Below are 23,861 nucleotides of genomic sequence, written 5' to 3'. Positions count from 1 at the left end.
GTCTCTGAAAATATGGATGTGAAATATTTATTGCGAAAAGTCAGCAAGACCAATAACATCCTGTTTAACAATCATCACGTGCAAACTGCATATACGGTATGTCCTTGGATAAAGTGCCGTGTGAAAGTGTGTAAACATTAACATCCCCTCAAATGGGGAGTTAAAATTTATCTTAATTAAAAAACGAGACCAGTTGCAATATATATAGCTATAATAGAGTCATGCTCCATTGGTCTGAGTGCACGCTACTGGCTACGAGCATTAATATTTTATTAGTAACCCGGCGAACTAGTTTCTCTTTCGATGTAGCATCCGGGTATTTACCAACCATGTTAGATCAGTTTTTTTTGAATAATATTCTTGTAATATTCCGTCTGAAGATAGTCTGTGACCTTTTGACCGTTGCTGAGCAACAAAGGCCGAACAATGTGGCGCCAAGAGTAGAATTTAAGAGGCTGTTGGCAGGGGACATTTCCAATCTTGTTAAAATCAGATGTAGCGCACGACGACGTCTCTGTACTTGTGAGGTTTTCTCTTGCTGTAGTGAGAGGCGACAGCAAGAGAAAACCGCGCAAGTACAGAGACGTCGCCGTACTCTACATCTGATTTTAATCAGATTGAGGACATTTCAAGCTAGTACAAAGTACAACATTTACTATTTTTCCGTTAAAAGAGGGCGTGGTCGCATTTGGTCAAACGCTTGTCAAAACTCTGAATGTATTGAATGCAAAGATAGGTCAAGTGTTTATAAAATCTGGGTTAGAGTAAAAAAAAACTAGGTTCAAAGGTTCACATTTTTGAAACATTTGCCTTATCACAAGTCTGCAGGAGGTGATAAGAGGATGTCAAAATCGCTGTACATTATGCCTATATCCTGCCTTTGGCAATGCCCCACCCCACCCCCCCCCCCCGAGAGAACTGGTTTGCTCAGTTCGATTTCGTTTACAAACTTGGGACAGTACTCTTTTACCAACATTATATTTTAAAATCATGTTCTCGCTTTACGGAAGTAGTGCATTATGCAAATTCATGTTTTTTATACATTAGTAGACGAAAATGCACGTGTATCGGTACCACGGTGAGCATATATAGTAGCAGCTTATGACCCTGTTTTCATAAAAATCTGTCACAAAAATATAATTTTTACGTGTAATAATCAGCCAAACGGTGAATGCACATATAAAAAACAAAACTTGATTTTAACTAATTTCTTCCTCGCGCGACCTTTTTTGTCAAGGTCGTCTGTTGCAGTACATGTTCAGAATGATATGCGCGACCATACGGGAAACAAATCCATTGTAACTTTTCACGGCGGAACTACTCTTGTAGAATCGGATTCCTTTGTGGATGTTACCGCAGTAACAGCTCCCCGAGATTTCGAAATAATTCAGGAGGGAGATATCTTCCTTGGTGCTGAGAAAGTTCTTGGTGAGACCGTTCATTAGTGTCAAACGTGGCTTAGACAGGTAGTCGCAGCGGGACCTGTCGCTCCCTTCCGGCGAATTAATCCAAATTATCTTGCCGTCGTTGGCCATGAGCTTGCGCAGCTTGGCTTCAAACGGACCTAGTTTACTCTGGTACACCCCGAACACGTCGAAGAACTCGGGCTTCCTCCTCGGGCACGCGTCGTGTAAGCCCGTCAGCAAGACTAACAAGTCTATCTTGCCGTGCGGCGCCAAAAGTTGCTGCAGTTTGCTGTCTGATTTGCCAACCACACAGCTGATTCCACATCCAAGAGGCGTCGCCATCACAAAGCTGAACCCGATCCGACCACCGTCGGTCGCGGGTTTCGTCCAGTGCGTCGGTCTTCCAACCCATGCTTTTTCTTTGACCAATCCGCTTTTCATTAAGGTGGTTTGTTTGGCCTGAAGTAATAAATCTGCATTAATTCATTGGTTAATTCCTCGGTGATTGAGTCCCCGATGAACAAAATGTTCTTTCCCGAAACACACTGCTTCGTTTCCTGGGAGTTGTACAGTTTGTAGTGGCAGCTGTATGGCGCCCACACTCTATTGGAGCTGGCGAGAACATTGATGTTTCCCTCGCAGTGTATACCATCGCACCCGGTTCTTGGCAGAGTGACCCATCGACCAGGGACATCCCCTTCTAAGCAAAGAGCGGTCGCGTTCTTAGGCAACGTTGCACATTTCCCAGTGTCAACCATGAGGATAGATGTCGGGGTATTCACTAGCGGTTCATCGAGACAGGGAACCCTCTTCAGCGTGTTGTACACAAGTTCCCTTGACGCTCCCTTGTGGACGAGGAGAATTTCAAGTAGGTATTTCCCGGATTCAAGTGGCGGGATTCTCACTTCAAAATTCCCTCCCTGAATATAGGAAACTTCCACTTTGTTGAAATATAGATTGTACTGCTTAGCTTTGGGGTACGTGGCCAGATCTGGCCCAACTATCCTCCCGTATATGTCAACCCATGGTTCACATGTTACATTTTGTCCATCCTTGCCAACAGCCGTGACTGTCAATATATTTTGTGCACAAGCTTCTAAGACGACGCTGTCTCCTTCTTGCGTTCTGTTAGCAGTCTCGAGGACGAATTGCTCCGGGAACTCGTTTTCACTGCATAGACTGGAAGGTGGAGACACCATATTTGTTAAGAAAGTGTTCCCTAGTTCCATGACATTGTTTACAAGAAATTGAGAGGTTATTGATGGGCCGACTGTTCCGTTCTGAAAAATATGGATTAAGAAATAACAGATAAGGTGAATGTAACTCTTAAGCTAGTATGCGCCTCGAAAGTGAAAGATTTAAGCTTTTGCTCAAAACTTTCCGTAGGAATCTTTCAACTATTCTCTTTCAAAATCAAGAATAAAAATCGGGGATCGCCGTGCAAATTTTTGTACTAGAGAAAGAAACATCCCAAGATTTACCGATATTTAAAATTCAAAATGGCCGCCATCCCTGTGTTAACTCTATGGACAAAAAATTCAAATTTCGAAAAACTAAGCCGGTTAAATGTTTTCTTACACCAAGAGCTTTAAAATGAACCAAACAAGTGGTATAGCAGAACAGAATTGTAAAAGTTTAAGAGTCCGAATATATGTCCCCGAGGCGCATTCTACCTGAACTGTTAAATGAATTCGCTCAATCGTCAGAGGACGAAACAAAAAGAAATGGATAATGGCTTGCGAAAGAGCCATGGAGTACCCCAAAATCACAATGAAAGATTTTATCACTAAGATTATTCCTTCCAATATATCAATGTTTATCGCCTTCATTCTGTTTGTTTACAATATATACAAGTGCATAGATAAATGCATGCATATATACAATCAAAATGCAAAGGGCATGAGTACAATTAACCCTTCGAGTGCTGTGTTTTTCCCACCAAAATTTTAATGCAGCATTTTACCAATTTTTATGAATTTTCTGTGATATTTTGATAACTTTGAACCAAATGGACATCACATTTCATTGGCTACAGTTTTATATCAAAAGTTTGGCAAAAATATGAAAAAAATGACTGGGGTGTTTTTTTTTAAAGGCGACAAAATTGACTTTGGCGCTCAAGGGTTAATTGAAGGGGACTGAAGAGAAAACGTTTCGTTTATTTTTTGCACCCCTACCCCCCACTGAAGCCAAACATGTGCGAACTTATCCCATAGGCTCCTTTGTATATCTATCTATCAATCTCTATCTATCTATCTATCTATCTATCTATCTATCTATCTATCTATCTATCTATCGATCGATCGATCGATCTATCTATCGATCGATCGATCGATCTATCGATCTATCGATCGATCGGTCGGTCAATCGATCGATCTATCTATCTATCTATCTATCTCTCTATCTATCTATCTATCTATCTATCGATCGATCGATCGATCGATCGATCGATCGATCTATCTATCTATCTATCTATCTATCTATCTATCTATCTATCTATCTATCTATCTATCTATCTATCTATCTATCTATCTATTTATCTATCTATCGCAAGTTAGTCTGCAATTATCAGTATGAGTCCAATCGATCAGCAGAGAAACAAAGTATCGTTATTATTAAAGAGTCCGAGTATCTGTCCCTAAAGCATTGCTCCCTAAGGTGGAAATATCTATGAAATAAATATGACGTTGGAATACTTACTCTGGCTTTATGTAAAGGTCCAACAACTGTATTATTGGCTTTCAAATACATCGTGGAATAAAGGGGAATAAGGCAGAGGCATGATAAACAAACTATAATGATTCCGATCTTCTTTCTGTTCACCCCAGGCAATGCGTTAGAGTTCTTTGATGGTTCTGAAGATTTCATCATTTTTGGTATTCCCACTGACATTCATTCATCAATCTCGATCTATAGAGAAGAATTGATGTAAAAAAAGATCAGCATGTAGTAAATCTTATTGTTTCAGATACTTGCCAGTTTGCAAGTTCTCCCTAAGAACAGTCAAAGCAGAATAAAGTTCACTGAGCGTTTTCTGAAGTCTAAACTTAATTTGATAAACTACTACTAATAATCCAGTTTACCTGAGCACCTTTACATTTGACGATAAAATCATGCATAACCCTGCACCAACTTTGACACTAATAGGACCGGACTAGATATAGATACTGCTCAAGAGGTGAAAAATTGAAACAAAATGGCCGCCTGGCGGCCATTTTGTTTCTGGATCACAGTCAAACAAAGCCTCAAAGACATTCCGTGGTCTTGAGTTTATTGGAAATTTATTGTTGAGAGTGATCCACTTGTCAATTATTATTTCAAAAGTGACAACTATACCGGCGTTATTATGTAAGTCATTTTGAAGTGGCAGCTTTTGCTTGGTTCTATAAACTGAGCTGTGCCCTCGACATCAAAAACAAAACATGAACGATATGACACGGAGAATCCATTGACCATAGGCATTATGGGACATGGTAGACAAAAGCTTTTCAAAAATGTCACTTCTACTTCTCGTCGTACCTGCACAGACTGCAGGGCAAATAGCAAGGTAACAAATAGTGTCGCTTTAGTTGTGTAACTCATCTAAGAAAACACTTCCCAATTTATTTTTCTATTCAGAATATTTATTATTTTGAATGTCACATTTCCGCTGCTTCTGTAAAACATACGAAGCAGTAATGTCGTGTTAAATAAGGGGACAAGGTATGATTTAGACTTAGTCCAAGTCTGTGGGCATATAGATATCAAAACAGGAAAAAAAATTAAGAAATGAACTTCAGCAGACTGTTGCGTTTAGGGTGAACGCGATGATCCATCAGCAAGTAACTGCTGCCGAAAAAAGCAAAGCGACTAGGGGTCATTCTGGGCATAACCAGTTCTATCACCTCAATTTGCATACTTTTTAATTTTGCCCTACTGTATGAGGTGCAACTCGAGTGACTTAACAACAAGTTAATGTGGGAAATAGACGGTATTTTGGGCACAAGGCTAATGCGAAGTCTACACGGCCCATTTTTACAATGATAAGGTTGGATGAGCTTCATGTACAGATATTCGGTCTCTGAAATTGTTCAAATATTTGTCTTCTTACCTTGCGAATTCAAAGACTACACGACCCATTTTTACAATGAAAAGGTTAAGTGAGCCTCGGGGACGCACATATTCGGTCTCTGAAATTGTTCGAATACTTGTCTGGTCTACTTCTTGTGGAGCTCATTGTCTTTACCAGAGGAGGTCATACGTTTTTCTTATAAGGATGTGACTTTGGTGTATACCGCTACTTGTTTGTTGTTGGTTTTTTATCTGTACTGTGCTGTTTGTATTTGTCATATCGAGCTTGTCACTATGGAACTTATGACTATGGTATAGATTATTGGTTGGCAAGTTTTCACTTCCTTGTTTTACCAAAATCGAAAAAATATACCTTTCCTCATTGAGTTAACACAGAAATGGTGGCCATTGTGAATTTCAAATATCAATAAATGTTATGTAGTTTGTTTGTCTTGTAGAAAACTTTGTACGGTTACCCTGGTTTTCATTCTCTATTTGGTAAAGTGTATAGTTGAAAATACCGTTGAGGAAACTTCTAAGCAAACGTTCCTTGATGGGTACACTACCTTAAGGTAGTATAAGCATCGAAAATGAAAGACTTAAAATCTTTTCTCAAATTATCCTCAATGAAACTTTCAACCATTCTCTTACCAAAGCAAGAATAAAAATCGGGGGTCACCTTCAAAAATTTGGTTCTAGTGAGACAAATTATCTAAGATTTCGCGATATTTGAAATTCAAAATGGCCGCCATCCTTGTGTTAACTCTATGGGGAAAAAATTAGAAAAACTGAGACGGTAGAAACTTTTCTTACACCAAGAGCTATATCAGATGTGACCTGAATGTGCTCACGTGTTTTACAACAGGTTCAATCAACAGCAGTACGCTTCACAGAACAATCAGATATCTTTTATATCACTATATGTAGCAGGTTTCATCAACTTTCGCACAGTACTCTCAGAGTTAAATAACTAATTACAAAATTTTATTTAATATGCAAATGAGGTTTTTTACTGCTCAATGCTTCATGGGACAGTTAGATATCTATTAGATCAACGTATGTAGCACGTTTCATCAAATTTAATGCTGTAATTTCGGAGTAATATCACTAATATTTACAAAGTTCATTGAATATGCAAATGAACCCTAAATTAACTTGACACGGCTCAATGTTTCAGAGCACAATTAGATATTTATCGATCAATATCTGTAGTAGATTTCACCAAACTTGGTAGAGTAGTTTTAGAGTTATATACCTAATTACAAAGTCATTTAATATGTAAATTAACTCTTAATTAACTTCACACTACTAAATCCTTACACCACAGTTAGATATTAGTCGGATCAGTACCTGCATCAGATATCATCAAATTTGGTGCAGTTATTTCGGAGTTACATGACTAATTACAAAACTTCATAAAATATGCAAATGAGCTATTTTGCTGCAATTTTGGAGTAATATCACTAATTATAAAGTTCGTTAAATATGCAAATGAACCCATAATTAACTTGACACTGCTCAATGTGTCATAGCACAATTAGATTTTTATCAGATCAGTATCTGTAGCAGGTTTCAACCGAATTTGTGCCGTAATTTCAGAGTTATATACCTAACTACAAAATTCATTAAATATGTAAATGAACCCTTAATTAACTTCACATTACTAAATGCTGTACAACACAGTCAGATATCTGTCAGATCGGTATCGGCAGCAGATTTCCTCATTGGTGCATTTATTTCGGAGTTATTGCCTAATAAAACTTCATAAATATGCAAATGAGCTATCAATTAAGTTGACACTGCCCAATGCTTTTCAGTACAATTGTCATTACTGTCTCCATAGGGAACCATTGTATGAAAAAAAGATATGTCATAACTTATTAATATGCAAGCCACACTAATCAAAATCTAATCTGTTCTTGCGAGTATGGTACCTCTTTACCAAATCTGACTTTAATCTGTTAAGGCATTTTTGAGTTATCGTGTAATAGACAGACAGACACAGACACATACACACACACACACACACGGACAGACAGACAGACATCGCTATGACATTAGCCTACGTGTGAGCTAAAAAGTGGTAGATCAGAAGAGAATTGATAAGAGCTTAGTTCAAGGTTATAAGTGAGACGGTCATTTGACGAGGCTACCTCGTTGATTCATCCACTATGGACCGCGACCTTCGACCTTTCCCACCCTTCCTACCTTCCTACCTTGAACTCAGCTTTTGTTTTTTGCTTTTCTCATCTTCTTTTTGCACCAGTGCAAGTTGCCACGCCTGCAACGCTGGAATTCGGCCTTGTGGCTGATCAGCGTTATGGTGAGGTTGTCGACCTGCAGTCCCCTCCCAACCATTCACTGTCTGCCTGTGAAAGGTCCCGTTTATTGTAGCCAACAGTCCAATTGTGTTTAAACATTTTCTTAACTTTGTATGTGGAGCATATTCTATGCATGTATCATCTTTTGTGAATTTTTTCACCGGAAGTCACATAATCTTAGAATATTGAGGTAGGCTTGACTTGTCTTCAATTTTACATTTTTCTCACCATAATTTTGGTGATCATAATCAAGAATTAAGCAAAAAAAAACAAAAAAAACCCAGTCGTAACAGTTGTTTACCTCTAAAACAAGAACAAAATAAATAAGAACGAGTCGTTTGCAATATTCGTTGCGCGCATCGGTTTAACAGTTGAGGTATACGTAATATGGGGTACCCTATCACAAACGAATGGTCAGTAATATGTGCACGTAGGTTTTTTCAAGTGCACGGACGTTATACGAAGATATACGCTAGTATTTGTATTTGTACACAGAAATGTTGACATGCATATATTCTCCGGGACTAGTAATTTACTTCTATCCTTCATTCATTATAATCTTTCAGTCGGCAGGTTAGGAGTGGCCAACCTGTGTTCTACACTGGAATTAAGCTTACTTGTTTGTGTACCGTGACCCGGTATGACCTATGACCTGCCCGCAATTCAGAAGTGTAGCCAACTTCATCCACCCCTTTTATTAACACGACGTATGCAAAGCTAAACCAGAGACATGTGACCTCAATTTAACAGCCGTTTCAAACAAATCACGTGCTTTCAACCCCCTGCCCTTGACAGAGGACAAAGGCGATGATGATGTATAATAGCTAAAACAAGGAAGTCGATATGCAGGTCACGGTGAAAAGAATCAATGTGTAAATTAGACCGCTTGCAGTGTAGGACGAAGGTTCGATAGTCGGGACGCTAATACTATATGTTTTTTTTTTCTTTCGTAGTTAAACAGATAATTCTTAAAATTCTTAGAAGATACAGGATGGGTGATTGGTGATTCTTAAACGTACTTGTAAAGAAATTCTCTTCTGCGACTTGGGCAAATGAAACAGATTCTCTGAAAGACATAATAATGTGTATAATTCTTTGTGCTTCACTGCCATAAATACAGCACAATAAAAATCTAATCTACCCTCCTCGTTTCACATGTCGTGTTTTTGTCCTTCGGTCACAAGTTGTATTCTCCCCAGCAGGTCCCTTTACGGCTAGGAGGTATTTTTGTTTCACTTTGGGTTACTGTGTTACTGTGCTTTATCAAAATATCCTTACCGTGGCCACTGATTGAAAAACGAAAGTAAGGGTCAAGTTTTTATGTTTCCAACTCAATCCTGGAAGCATATACTGCCATCAAGATTGTCACTCACGAGACAGAAAAGGGTTATTTTTGTGACTCCTCGATTACTTTACGTCCATTAAAGTTCAAAGGAAGCTAACATAATAGTTGGCATTTCGCTTTGAGAAAAAAACTCCAATTTATTATTGGAAAGAAATTGACACCACGTGGTAATCCCGTATGTGTGTTTGCTAATACTCACTTTTCGGTGAAATAATTGCTTCTTGCCAACAATAAATCAGTGTTTAAAGGTCGTATAGCTCTCATGAAAGTTGTTAATTTGCAACGTAACGCATGTGCGCACAACTTAAAAGTTCCATTGTCCTTTAAGTGGCGCATGAAATCAAGTTAGATACACTGGACAACTACAATTACACACATTATGTTATTGATCTTGATTAAATCACCAATTTATATTGATCTATAAATGAAGAATTTGAAAAAAAATAACAACTACAAATTTGTGTGTAAAATATTTCCCTCTAAAAATATAGTTTACTGCCGTCCAGAAACTTATAAACTTCATACACTATGAAGTAGATGAAATAACTCTGTGCATAAACATTACACATCATTTCTACTCTCCATAATTGAAATGGACCAGAGAGAGAACGCTTTTCGGTATATGTGCCTCGAAAGTGAAGACTTCAACTTTGGATCAAAATTTCCTCAAGGTATCTTTCAAAAGTTTCGTACAAAATCTAAAATTAAAATCGGGGGTCACTTTGATAAATGTTCAGCAATATGTACACTAAGGTTTTTTCAAGTGCATGGACGTTATACGAAGATATATGCAAGTATTTGTATTTCTACAAAAAAAAACCCCGATGACATGCATATATTCTCCGGAACTAGGAATTTACTTCATTCATTATAATCTTTCAGTTGGCAGGTTAAGAGTGGCCAACCTGTCTTCGAAACTGGCAATTACTTGTTTGTGGCCTTGACCCGGTTTGACCTGCCCATAATTCAGAAGACTACCCGACTCCAACACTTTTATTAACACGACGTATTCAAAGCTGAACCGGTGAGATGTGACCTCAATTCAACAGTCGTTTTAAACAAACCACGTGTTTTCAACCCCCTGCACAGGGTCAAAGCCGATGATGAAGTACACTAGCTAAGACAAGGAAGTCGACATGCACGGTCACGGTGAACAGAATTGCCGTGTAACGTAGACGGCTTGCAGTGTAGGACGCAGGCTCCCAGTCTGAAAAGGGCTATTGTTGTGACTCCACGATTACTTTACGTCCCAATAAAGTTCAAAGGAAGCTAACATATAATAGTTGGCATTTCGCTTTGAGAAAAAACCTCCAATTTATTGTTTGGAAAGAAATGGACACACGTGGTATTCCAATATGTGTGTTTGCTAGTGCAGACTTTTCAGTGAAATAATTGGTTCCTGTCAACAATACATCAGGGTTACAGGTCGTATAGGTTACATGAAAGTTCTTTATTTACAACATAATCGCATGTGCACACGACTGAAAAGTTCCATCGTCCTTTAAATGGCACTAGAAATCAAGTTAGATACACTGGACAACTAAGATTACACACATTGTGTTATTGATTTTGATTCAATCATCAATTTATATTGATCTTTGAAAGAAGAATTTAAAATATAATAATAACTACAAAATTGGTGTGTAGAATATTGCCCTCTAAAAATATAGTTTACTGCTGTCCTGAAACCTATCAACGTCATACACTATGAAGTAGATGAATAACTCTAAGCATAAACATTACCATCATTTCTCCTCTCCATTGGAAATGGACCAGAGAGAGAACGCTGTTCGGTATATGTGCCTCGAAAGTGAAAGACTTCAACTTTCGATCAAAATTTCCTCAAGGTATCTTTCAAAAGTTTCGCACTAAATCAAAAATTAAAATCGGTGTCACTTTGATAAATGGTCAGCAATATGTACACTAAGGTTTTTCAAGTGCACGGACGTTATACGAAGATATATGCAAGTATTTGTTTTTCTACACAAAAACCCCCCGATGACATGCATATATTCTCGGAACTAGTAATTTACTTCATTCATTATAATCTTTCAGTCGGCAGGTTAAGAGTGGCCAAACTGTATTCTAAACTGGCAATTACTTGTTTGTTGCCCGTGACCCGGTTTGACTTGCCCTCAATTCAGAAGTGTAGCTGACTCCTCCCCCCTTTATCAACACGACGTATGCAAAGGTAAACCCGTGAGATGTGACCTCAATTCAACAGTCGTTTCAAACAAACCACGTATTTTAAACCCCTTGCCCTTGACAGAGGGTCAAAGGCGATGGTGAAGTACAATACCTAAACCAAGGAAGTCGACATGCATGGTCACGGTGTACAAAATCGCTGTGTAAAGTAGACGGCTTGCATTATCAAGCAGGTTCACAGGGAGTCGGGACGCTAATAGAACGTCGGTTTTTTTCTTGCATAAGTTAAACAAATGATTCTTAAAGATAAAGGATGGGTGATTGGTGATTCTTACACGTACTTGTAAAGAAATTCTCTTCTGCGCCTTTGGCAAATGAAACAGATTCTCTGAAAGACATAATTATGTGTATAATTCTTGGTGCTGCACTGCTATAAATACAAGGCAATCATAATCTGATATCTCCCTCCTCGTTTCACATGTCCTGTTTTTGTCCTTCGGTCACAAGTTGTATTCTCCCAAGCAGGTCCCTTTACCGCTAGGAGGTATTTTTGTTTCACTTTGGCTTACTGTGTTACTGTGCTTTATCAAATATCCTTACCGTGGCCACTGATTGAGAAACGCAAGTAAGGATCAAGTTTTAATGTCTTCAACTCAATCCTGTAAGCATATACTGCCATCAAGATTGTCACTCACGAGACTGAAAAGGGTTATTTTTGTGACTCCTCGATTACTTTACGTCCCTTAAAGTTCAAAGGAAGCTAACATAATAGTTGGCATTTCGCTTTGAGAAAAACTCCAATTTATTGTTTGGAAAGAAATGGACACCACGTGGTAATCCCGTATGTGTGTTTGCTAGTACTCACTTTTCGGTGAAATAATTGGTTCTTGCCAACAATAAATCAGTGTTAAAGGTCGTATAGCTTTCATGAAAGTTGTTAATTTACAACGTAACGCATGTGCACATGACTGAAAAGTTCCATTGTCCTTTAAGTGGCGCATGAAATCAAGTTAGATACACTGGACAACTGCAATTACACACATTATGTTATTGATCTTGATTAAATCACCAATTTATATTGATCTTTGAATGAAGAATTAAAAAAAAATAACAACAACAAAATCGGTGTGTAAATATTGTACTGCCGTCCTGAAACCTATAAACTTCATACACTATGAAGTAGATGAAATAACTCTGTGCATAAACATTACACATCATTTCTACTCTCCATAATTGAAATGGACCAGAGAGAGGACACTTTTCGGTATATGTGCCTCGAAAGTGACAGACTTCAACTTTCGATCAAAATTTCCTCAAGGTATCTTTCAAAAGTTTCGTACTAAATCTAAAATTAAAATCGGGTGTCACTTTGATAAATGGTCAACAATATGTGCACTAAGGTTTTTTCAAATGCACGGACGTTATACGAAGATATATGCAAGTATTTGTATTTCTACACAAAAAAACCCGATGACATGCATATATTCTCCGGAACTAGTAATTTACTTCATTCATTATAATCTTTCAGTCGGCAGGTTAAGAGTGGCCAACCTGTATTCTAAACTGGCAATTACTTGTTTGTGGCCTTGACCCGGTTTGACCTGCCCATAATTCAGAAGAGTACCCGACTCCACCACTTTTATGAACACGACGTATTCAAAGCTGAACCGGTGAGATGTGACCTCAATTCAACAGTCGTTTCAAACAAACCACGTGTTTTCAACCCCCTGCCCTTGACACAGGGTCAAAGCCGATGATGAAGTAAACTAGCTAAGACAAGGAAGTCGACATGCATGGTCACGGGGAACAGAATTGCCGTGTAACGTAGACGGCTTGCAGTGTAGGACGCAGGCTCCCAGTCTGAAAAGGGCTATTGTTGTGACTCCACGATTACTTTACGTCCCAATAAAGTTCAAAGGAAGCTAACATATAATAGTTGGCATTTCACTTTGAGAAAAAAAAACCCTCCAATTTATTGTTTGGAAAGAGATGGACACCACGTGGTATTCCAGTATGTGTGTTTGCTGGTGCAGACTTTTCAGTGAAATAATTGGTTCCTGTCAACAATAAATCAGGGTTACAGGGCGTATAGCTCTCATGAAAGTTGTTTATTTACAATATAACGCATGTGCACACGACTGAAAAGTTCCATTGTCCTTTAATTGGCACTAGAAATCAAGTTAGATACACTGGACAACTAAGAATACACACATTGTGTTATTGATCTTGATTAAATCACCAATTTATATTGATCTTTGAACGAAGAATTTGAAAAAAATAACAACTACAAAATTGGTGTGTAAAATATTGCCCTCTAAAAATATAGTTTACTGCCGTCCTGAAACTTATAAACTTCATACACTATGAAGTAGATGAAATAACTCTGTGCATAAACATTACACATCATTTCTACTCTCCATAATTGAAATGGACCAGAGAGAGAACGCTTTTCGGTATATGTGCCTCGAAAGTGAAAGACTTCAACTTTCGATCAAAATTTCCTCAAGGTGTCTTTCAAAAGTTTCGCAATAAATGTAAAATTAAACTCGGGGGTCAATTTGATAAATGGTCAGCAATATGTGCACTAAGGTTTTTTCAAATGCACGGACGTTATACGAAGATATATGCAAGTATTTGTATTTCTACAAAAAACCCCCGATGACATGCATATATTCTCCGGAACTAGGAATTTACTTCATTCATTATAATCTTTCAGTCGGCAGGTTAAGAGTGGCCAAACTGTATTCTAAACTGTCAATTACTTGTTTGTTGCCCGTGACCCGGTTTGACCTGCCCATAATTCAGAAGTGTAGCCGCTTCCACCCCTTTATTAACAGGACCTATTCAAAGCTAAACAGGAGAGACGTGACCTCAATTTTACAGCCGTTTCACACAAATCGCGTGCTTTCAACCCCTACCTTTGACAGAGGGTCAAATAAGATGATGAAGTACAACAGCTAAATCAAGTTAGTCGACATGCATTGTCACGGTGTACAGAATCGCTGTGTAAAGTAGACGGCCTGCAGTAGCAGGTTGGCTCCCAGGGAGTCGGGACGCAATACAACGTCGTTTTTTCTTGCATAGGTTAACAAATGATTCTTAAAGATAAAAGATGGGTGATTGGTGATTATTAAACGTACACGTAAAGGCATTCTCTCCAGAGGATTTGGCAAATGAAACAGATTCTCTGAAAGACATATGTGTATCATTCTTTGTGCGGCACTGCTATAAATACAACACAATCATAATCTGATCTCCCTTCCTCGTTTCACATGTCGTGTTTATTGTCTTTCGCTCGCAAGTTATATTCTCCCAAGCAGGTCGCCTTGCCGCTAGGGAGTAGTTTTGTTTCACTTTGGGTTACTTTGTTACTGTGGTTTATCTGATAAACACGACATGTGAAACGAGGAAGGGATTAATTATCGGAACATGGTTACCCCGGTCACTGATTGAAGAACGACAGTAGAGGTCAAGTTTTTATACCTTCAACTCAATCCTGTAAGCATATACTGTCATCAAAATTATCACTCACAAGTCTGAAAAGGGCTATTGCTGTGACTCCACGACTACTTTACGTCCCTTAAAGTTCAAAGGAAGCTAACACAATAGTTGGCATTTCGCTTTGAGAAAAAAAACCCCTCCAATTTATTGTTTGGAAAGAAATGGACAAGACGTGGTAATCCAGTTTTATGTGTTTGCTTGTACAGACTTTTAGTTGAAATGGATAGGTTCCTGCCAACAATAATCAGGGTTAAAGGTCGTAGAGCTTTTATGACAGTTGTTAATTTACATCATAATGCATGTATGCACACGACTGAAAAGTTCCATTTTCCTTTACGTTGCACATGAAACCATGGTAGATACACTGGACAACTAAGTTCACACAATGTTCTTGATTCATCATCAATGCATATAAATCATTGAAAGGCGAATTAAAAAAAACCCACAAAATTAGCTTGTTCAGCTATTCTCTCTAAAAATACAATTAATGCCGTCCTAAAACCTACAAACTGCACGAACTAAACGAAAATAACTCTGTGCATAAACGTTGCGCGCCATTTCCACTCTCCATTTTGAATGGCCTGCCTTCAATTTGAATTTCAAGAAGGAGGATATTTTTCGTTATGTGTGCCTCAACATTATCACCCATAAGACTGAAAAGGGCTATTGTTATGACTCCTCGATTACTTAACGTCCTCTTCCATTTCAATGGAAGCTGACATAAAATTGACATTGTGCTTTGAGAAAAAATTCCAATTTATTATTTAGGAAGGAAATGGACACCATGTGGTAATCCAGTATGTGTGTTTGCTGGTACAGACTTTCGGTGAAATAATTGGTTCCTACCGACAAGAAATACGGGTAACAGGTCATACAGCTTTCATGAAAGTTGTTAATTTACAACGTAATGCAAGTGCACACAACTCAAAGTTCCGTTGTCCCTTAAGTGGCACATGAATTCCAGTTAGATACACTGGACAACTAAGATTACACACATTATGTTATTGATCTTGGTTCAATCATCAATTTATATTGATCTTTGAATGAAGAATTAAAAAAATAACAACTACAAACTTGGTGTGTAGAATATTGCCCTCTAAAGATAACAGTTTACTGCCGACCTGACACCAATAAACTTCAATAAAATTATAAAGTTTGAGAGTCAGAATATCTGCGCGTCACGGTTCTACCTAAAGAAAATCAACTATGTCAGTTACCATTTACATTATATAGAACTGTGTTAGTGAAACCTTTTCCCCAATATTGGAAGCCCTAAATAGAGCTGCAAGTAGCCTCTGAAGAAAGCGTGTAAGAACGGAGTGACCCTTGACTCTGCCGAATTAACATCAGTGTTTTATCAAAGTCCTGTCATGTATAGGGTTATACGGGAACACGACAACTTTGAACCTTGCCCACAGGTTAGTCGAGCTAATGACTGCCAACGTGCAGGCAACTTTTTCCAGCGGGTTTCTGAACAAGGTCCTGAAGGCGACGAGCACTGATTTGAAAATTGTCTCGAACAGCAGTTTCCTTGTCTTTCGGTGCTATTTATTACCGTTTGTGGAACATTCGAATGACATGATATACAAACCACAGTTTTAAAGTGTAGCGTCTGCAAAAATATGCATATTGCACATGTTTACCATCACTTTATACAAAAGTGATTTTAGGTGTACGCGTCTCGAAAGTGAAAGACTTCGATTTTTCCTCAAATTTACCTCAACAATACTTTCAAACTCAATTCACTTCTCAAACCAAGAATAAAACAACAAAGTTTGGTACTACAGAAAGAAACTTCCTACGATTTCCTGACAGTTGGAATTCAAAATGGCCACCACTATGACGGTGAATTTGTTCTTACTCTAAGAGTTTTCAAATGAGCAAAAACAATCAATAGAGCAGAAAAGTCTTGAGAGCAATCGAGAGTCCAAACATATATCTCTGAGGCGCATGGTGACATGGTGTCAGGCCACAAATGTATGTACAAAGTTCACCTACCACAAAAGTGATAGACTGTATACCGAGCACGGGTGACATTTTGAGGAACAAGCAAGAAATGAAACTAGCCTCGTTGCGTCTCTCGTTTCGACAAATGGCCTATCAAAAAAGCTCAGGGATTTTCGACGCTTTGCGAGTCATGAATTCACTCGCTTAAGCGGAGAATCCGCCGTGGAATTAGACTGGCCCCAGTCACTTGGCTTCTCTCTGAGGCAGTTACTGCGGGCCAACGTTAATGCGTTCACCCCGCTATCTCTACACAACAGCCAGCAAGAATATATTACAGTGACTTAAATTTAATTCCAATACGCCCACAGACTTTGAGCACTGCATGATATAGAAATCATGAAGGCACAACACTATTATGGTGACCTTTCATAATATATGTTTTCGTGTTTGTGTGTTACAGGAAACAACTACAATAATATTTCTTCCCGAGAAAAAGTATTGTTTTTTAAACATTAGCCTTCAAAAACGAGCCAGATTGTGTGTCATACGCAGTTGTTTTGTCCACTAAAGCGGGTTGTTGTCAGGTCTAGAATTCAGCATCCAATCGTCACGCACTAAACACCAGGGATTTATACGCAAACGCACGCTGCGTCGACAAGTGTACACTGTACAGTAGGCACTTTAACTTAATGTGGGGCATAGGACAAGAAAACGTCTTTTTTTTTACAAAAACAACGGAAAACGCATTGACGGTAACGGTTCAGCAGACTCAGATCATGGAGAGATCCTATGCGCGTTCACGGTGTGTTCGGCACAGCGATTTTAACATATTGTCAAAGGTTGTCATTGCTTACCTCGTTCTTGGTAACACCTTCTTGGCGCTGTTTTCGCTCTCACAGGACTTAAGATCATACAGTACTAATTCACAATTTTCCTATCGCACACAGAACAAGGCTGGCTGAAAACTGAGTCCGATATCCAAGGCAATTTTTGTTGACAGACAGAAAGCACCTTTCTGCTTCAAATGTCGCGAAGGCATGACGTCACTACTTAATATCACGTGACAGTTCATTGCGCTTGAAGTCAACGCTCGCTTCCTTGGCAGAGTCTTCACCCTTAGTCTTACGGTGAGTCCCCTGCGACAGGCTACCAGCAATGATACATGGGACTTGACCGAGCTGTTGCAAAATATTGCCGAAAGGTGTTCGATCAAGGAACGATAGAATTCACCCTTAGTCTTACGGTGAGTCGTCTGCGACAGGCTACCAGCAATGATGCGTGGGACTTGGCTGAGCTGTTGCAAAATATTGCCGAAAGGTGTTCGATCTAGGAACGATGGAGTAGGCGCAAATAAGACTATAAGAGAAGAGACTTCGCGTTGCATACATTCGGTCTGTAGTACCACAACACCACGCGGCAAGTGAAATGTCTACACCTGGAAATGATGTTGCATGACGCCTAGCTATCTGCCGTACATCTGCATTCCCTCCCCAACCCTTTTTGAGGTAGGTGTCAAAACTCCACTTGTTCGGTAGGATTTTAATTACATGCCTTGATGTGCGTGCAATTCAGTGCATTGATTTGAGTAGGAACATCCGGGGAGTTAGAGGGCAGGTGAAAGATGTACTGACCGGTTTCCATGGTTATCCAGGCCAGTGAATCCCTTCGGAGTTTTCGACGTCAAAGTAGACGCTTTACGTTAGATGCGCGCAATGCTATTTTGACTTTCGTTAAAATCTGTTTGACGCTGGTCGATAATGGTAATTGTTTGACACTGCCCTGCACGTAACTAAATGTCATATAGCGTTAACTGTGGTAGTGCTCCTGGCGTCGGGCAAATTGTCACCTGCTCTCGAGCACATATGTATTCAGGCAATAATATATATATATAATTCCACATATAGTCAAGGAGTAGGTGCAAATGAGACTATAAGACAACTGTGTGATAGAAAAACCACATCCTTACTTGACTCCACCCCAATAAAATAAAAAAAAAATTCCCATTTAGACGACTGGGACGTGTTAAAATTTATTGAAATTGAGAGAAATTTTCTGTGACTTTCACCTTGGTCGAGATGTAAAGCCGGCATGAAATCAGCCTATACACAGCAGAGCTCACATATACTGTATATCCATTTTGTCAATATTACTGAAATTTTTGCCTTGGTCCTACTTTGTGCTGTTGCGTATTTTATTTAAAATGATTTTATTCAATCTAACAATTTTGAATTGTTATATTCCTAATAAGGATTCAAACTACCAACCTTTGGTACCTTGCACTGGTTTTGTAAAGATTTCTTATTTTTTCCCCTTTTTGGTGTCATGTATTTGTCCTGTTATAAGTGAAAGCTAAGTTTTACCATTGTGCATCTTCTAACATCTGACGCGACTGATGGAGCCATATTGCCTAATCCGTCAGAAAGACCGCGTAATGACTCAGCAAGATTTGCCAAATCCGTCAGCAAGAACGGGTTAGGGTGAGTTACCAATCTATGGACGCCATCACCTGATGATTTCTGACACAGAAAATAATAAAGATCAACTGTTGGACTCTGTATTTTGTGATGATAAGGAATGGTCAATAGCGATGAAACGCGAACGAAAATCCACTGCCAAAACTGTAAGACTTGACCTAGGTTTGTACTAGGTTTGTACTAACGACTGGAGACATGGTAATTCAAACAATCTGAACACTCCTACAAGAAGATTGCTCCTCTTTCGATTTTAAGTTGAGGCGACGATGACATCAAATAAAGACTTTGTCCCTTTGCCCTGGCGTCTTTTCTGTGGCTCGGTGCATATCTTCCCATTGCCAGCGAAAGAGTGGGCGAAATGTCAAGCATGTTTACCGAACGACTACACTATGACCATGCATTCACGGGTCCGGTATGCACTTGGTATTGAACAACAATATGTGCCGTGCATACAAATGGCAGCATATTGTACTTCTGTTTGCAATTCATACAGAACTCCCTAAATGGTCGCCATTTTACGCAAGTCGACCATGCCGACCCAATCATGACGAATGCACGGTACGTGACGAGATGGCGTCGTAATCCGTTCACAGCAGATTATAAAAGCAGCGGACACATCTGTCCGCGTAATACCAACAGAAATTACTAGAGCCTGTCATTTAGACGGCTGGACCGCTTTTAGGGCCGTGAAAACTGGTCAAAGTTTACTCGAAATGTTTAATAATCAGCTTGGCCGACATTACAGCTTGCTGCAGAGGGGAAAGAAATAAAATCCGGAAGGTAAATTAAATGACACTTGAACAAGAACGACATAGCAGATACTCTATGTATTTACAGGATATTTCAGTCGCAGCTGGTAGTCTCCGTGCTTTCGACTGTCTACAAGTTCTGTAGCGCTTGAAGGAAGATGGCCCGGCCTTGTGGTTTCGGTGCAGAAGGATATAAATTTACACAATTGTTGAACCATAAATTATGAGCATTTCACATCAGTTTGTATTCCACTTCTGACCGACGCTTTCAGGAATGAGCCAAACAGCGTTACTAAAACACGCAGTAAATTTCCTCCAACGAACGACGCCCCTAGTTTGGTATCCTTCAAACAGACTACGACAGGTAAACTGCAGGGCGCAGTTAGTAATTAGGTGTTCGTAGGCAATAGGGGGATTGAGGACCTGGCCTATAATGGAAACGTTCATGTCATTTCTCTGTTTCTTTGTATTTCTCTAAATCAATTTATCCGAAACTGGGTTTTCAAGCCCTTGATAGAACCCATCATAGTTAATAATGAAAACAAGATGTAGTCAGTGTATCGGTGAACAAAATAAAAAAACGTATCAATTTACAAAACTTAAAATGGCGCCAAAAATGCAGAGCATAGCAAAATAGGAAATTACAAGTCATTAAAAGTAGCGCCATGCAAAAAGGGAACAAGAAATCAGCATAAAAGGAAATGGGTCAGGTGAAAAAGTCACAACTTAATAATATAATCGTGACTCATTTTTTTAACTCATTTGCAAGAACAGGTGCATGATATGGCTGTGGGCTTTAGAAATCAAATGCCACCTTGGAAGCGCTGTAACTACTACGTTTAAATACAACATTTCTGAATTTTAAGGTTTTTACTCGTCTAATCTATAGGAGGTATTTACTGAGCTATTTTGACCAAAAAGTTCAAGTAACAGGCAGATCTGAGTGTTTTACAGATGGCACTTGCAGATCTAACTGACGGCAACGTTTTGACCGCTGGGTCAAGCACCGGGTGAGATACGCAGCCCACAGTTGTACATGTGGATTACACAGCAGGACCGTTATGGACCCTTTATCGGTGATGGCGGACAATAATTGACAAGTTTTAGTTTATTCCGGTAAGCAGACGCTGGTTGTTCCGCTCAATTTACCTTAGCGGACACCCGTACCTATTTTTATCTCCCAGACAGTTTAGGTACGAGCGATTCCCGCTAGCACCGCAACGCTCGGACCATTGTGTCCAAACAAGCCTTTGATAGCGTCAAACTGAGTAGAATCGTCCGCCTTTGAACAGTGAGAGATGTCTCCTTCAAAACAAAACGTTTTAACAAGTCTGAAACAAAAGACAACGGTATTTAAAAATACCATGACCTCACAAATAGTTTTTTGCTAAGATACGCAACAAGCGGAGAAGAATTATGCCATAAATTTCTTGCATAGACCTCAGTCCGAGCAAGTCTGTATATACACGGCATATCCAGTAGCAAAGCCCGTCCTTTCGGGAACCGTCCATCAGAACAGAAGGTGTACGCCCCCGAGACGGAGCTACCAAAGTCCTGCGGACCGGACGGCCTGTCCATGCAACTTTTAAAATCATTGTCCGTGACGAGACCTGGCTATGCCTAGAAGCATGAGCCAGACTCATCTAGCCCTTGCAGGTAACAAACGAAGGGAGTGCACGCCGGCTATACTCACACTTGCCAGTTGTCGAACGAGCTGTTGCTTGCTAGGAAGGACACATCGTCAGAACGAACACACAGATTGTGTTTGCTTTTGGGCACGTTTCAAGCGGCCCAGTCAAATGGCAGACAGCTTTTGGCCACGCTATGGAGGCAGAAAGGAAGAGCTCTCCCTTCTGCCATCATATCATGGCCACACTGAGGCGACAGCCGCGGCGTCGCCATACCTGGGACCCAACGCCGTACAATGTCGAGCAAACACCGGACACCCAACCTCATACTATGGAGCCTGTACTTCTTTCTCTACTCCCTCGTGGAGGGACTCTGTCGTGAGAGGGGCGGGGGACGACAATGATTCTGTTCAAAACGTGAGCACATTTTGATACAAATGGACAGTCTGTCGCTGTCAGCGATTTTTTTCAAAGATGTGCTGCAAAAATGTGTCATGTGTTGATTCCGCGACCTATGTTTGTCTTCGTGTGTTGAATCTAGCGCTGCGCCATCGGGTAGAAATCGCAAGGACGAATTTTGCGAATGACGCGGATGGACCGAGAATGTTCCAGGGAACATGGTTGAATGCGTATTACTTGATCGTATGCTTTGATTCCGATTAAAAATGTTAGTGAATTTTCAACGCCGAGCTACAACAAATTAGTGGGCGCTTTTAATCAGTCTTCGACTAGCAGGAAGTGGCTGATGCTTGTAAGTGTTAGAAGTGGAAAAAATAAAATCGACACAGACAAAAAATCCCACCATCGGAACAGCGAGATATTGCAATATCTTGGGTAACTTGTTGGAAATGATCTTGTTGATACTGGTATGGGTACGGAATACCTTTAAACGTGCAGCAAATTTCAAAAGGCAAACCAATCAATTTTGTTGCAAATGTTACAACATTTTGATGTCGAAGCGTGTGTGTACTTCAAATTGATATGTTAGGTAAAAACATCACCATTGAGAAGAAACAGCGTTGCTACGATCCGAAGTAGCACTGTCACATATATTGTGTACATTATGTCTGCAAGAATTAAATCCCCTGAAGGCTTAATGAATTATTGCCTTGGGCTAAAATTATGCGAAAGCAATAAAGCTTGGCCTCACACACAAAGAGCTTGTTTAGAAAATGAAAGACCAAGCCATTTAAAGTACTAGAATGAGCCCCGAGGACATATATTTGGAGTCTCCACCATTCTCAATACGTGTACGGTCTACCACTTGCGCGGGCCTATATTGAAATTCTTTAAATAACTAAATTATTCACCAGCTAATTTATGAAAATTGAAAATTGTATTTCTCCTCATGGTCCGAGTTTACACAAATGGCAGCCATTGTGAATTTCATGGGTCAGTAAATTTTGGGTAACTATATAGTAATTGATTTATGAAGTACCAACTTTTGCATGGTGACCCCCTGATATTTTATTCTTGATTTTAAAAGGTAATGCATTGAAGTTCCCTTACGAAAAGTTTGAGACAGAAGTTTGAGTCTTTTAAATTTCCAGGCGCACGAGTTCAGAAATTGGTTTCCACAGACGACAACAATTATGGAATGTGTACAAAATTTCGGCTGACGAATATTTCTTGTTTAACAGTGCCCTTTGTACAACAATCAAGTCATGTTTTGTATCAAAATAGGTTAATTGGAAAGAAAAAGGTCAATTCTTGTCAAATTTTTAGACGCTATCTGGATAGATGAAATCATAACACACCTTTTGTGTTCAGAAAATGGCGTCACGTCATTCCAAACGCGGCTTGTTGGAATAAGGCTTCCTTCTCCGATAAAGTTTTCCTCGAAATATTCAAAAAAACAAGGATGCCACCTGAGTTATGTTGAAGACCATCAGGGGTGAAAGGTCAGCTCGTTACCAGACATGCGCGAAGATTTCGGATGCACGGACGGTTACAGATCAATCGCTTGTCAGCTATGGCGCCTTTTACGTAAATGCGTTGAGGGAGACGGCGTTGATCCTTGTCACCTGTTCAAATATACGTACACCTATACAGCACCATGCAGCCTGTTACATTAAAAGTAGTGATCAAATGTATCACACCAAAATAAAGATGTCCTCGTGTAATAATGTACTGCATGGAATTCAAGTGGACAGTATTTGATCCCTTCACTGTCTATGGTTGCACGATTGAAGACTAAGGTAACATGTTAAAATGGGCACTCAGCATTGTGCACTCTTACAAAATCAATGTAGGTTCATAGGTTTATCGAACTGAACGAAAACTATAGTTTTCAAT

General features: G+C 39.5%; 1 protein-coding gene across 2 annotated transcripts; it reads right to left on the bottom strand.

Annotated features, from left to right (window-relative positions):
* On the bottom strand, nucleotides 1-23,416 carry LOC139130071 (uncharacterized). Of its 2 annotated transcripts, none has more exons than XM_070695790.1 (3): nucleotides 17,570-17,760; nucleotides 4,107-4,316; nucleotides 1-2,686 (listed from the first exon to the last, which is right to left on the bottom strand). In XM_070695790.1, the coding sequence occupies exons 2-3, from the start codon at nucleotides 4,296-4,298 to the stop codon at nucleotides 1,847-1,849; spliced, it is 1,032 nt and encodes a 343-aa protein (XP_070551891.1). In that variant the 5' UTR covers nucleotides 4,299-4,316; nucleotides 17,570-17,760; the 3' UTR covers nucleotides 1-1,846. The 2 variants fall into 2 exon arrangements, with proteins under 2 accessions (XP_070551891.1, XP_070551890.1); XM_070695789.1 differs by lacking the exon at nucleotides 17,570-17,760 and adding an exon at nucleotides 23,324-23,416 and having other exon boundaries at nucleotides 1,772-2,686.
* Between the last annotated feature and the right edge of the window lie 445 nt (nucleotides 23,417-23,861).

Source organism: Ptychodera flava, chromosome 3 (genome assembly GCF_041260155.1).
Source record: "Ptychodera flava strain L36383 chromosome 3, AS_Pfla_20210202, whole genome shotgun sequence".
In the NCBI taxonomy this organism is placed as follows: domain Eukaryota; kingdom Metazoa; phylum Hemichordata; class Enteropneusta; family Ptychoderidae; genus Ptychodera; species Ptychodera flava.
Note: the sequence above shows the minus strand (reverse complement) of the source record. Positions and strands in the feature narration are given on the sequence as shown.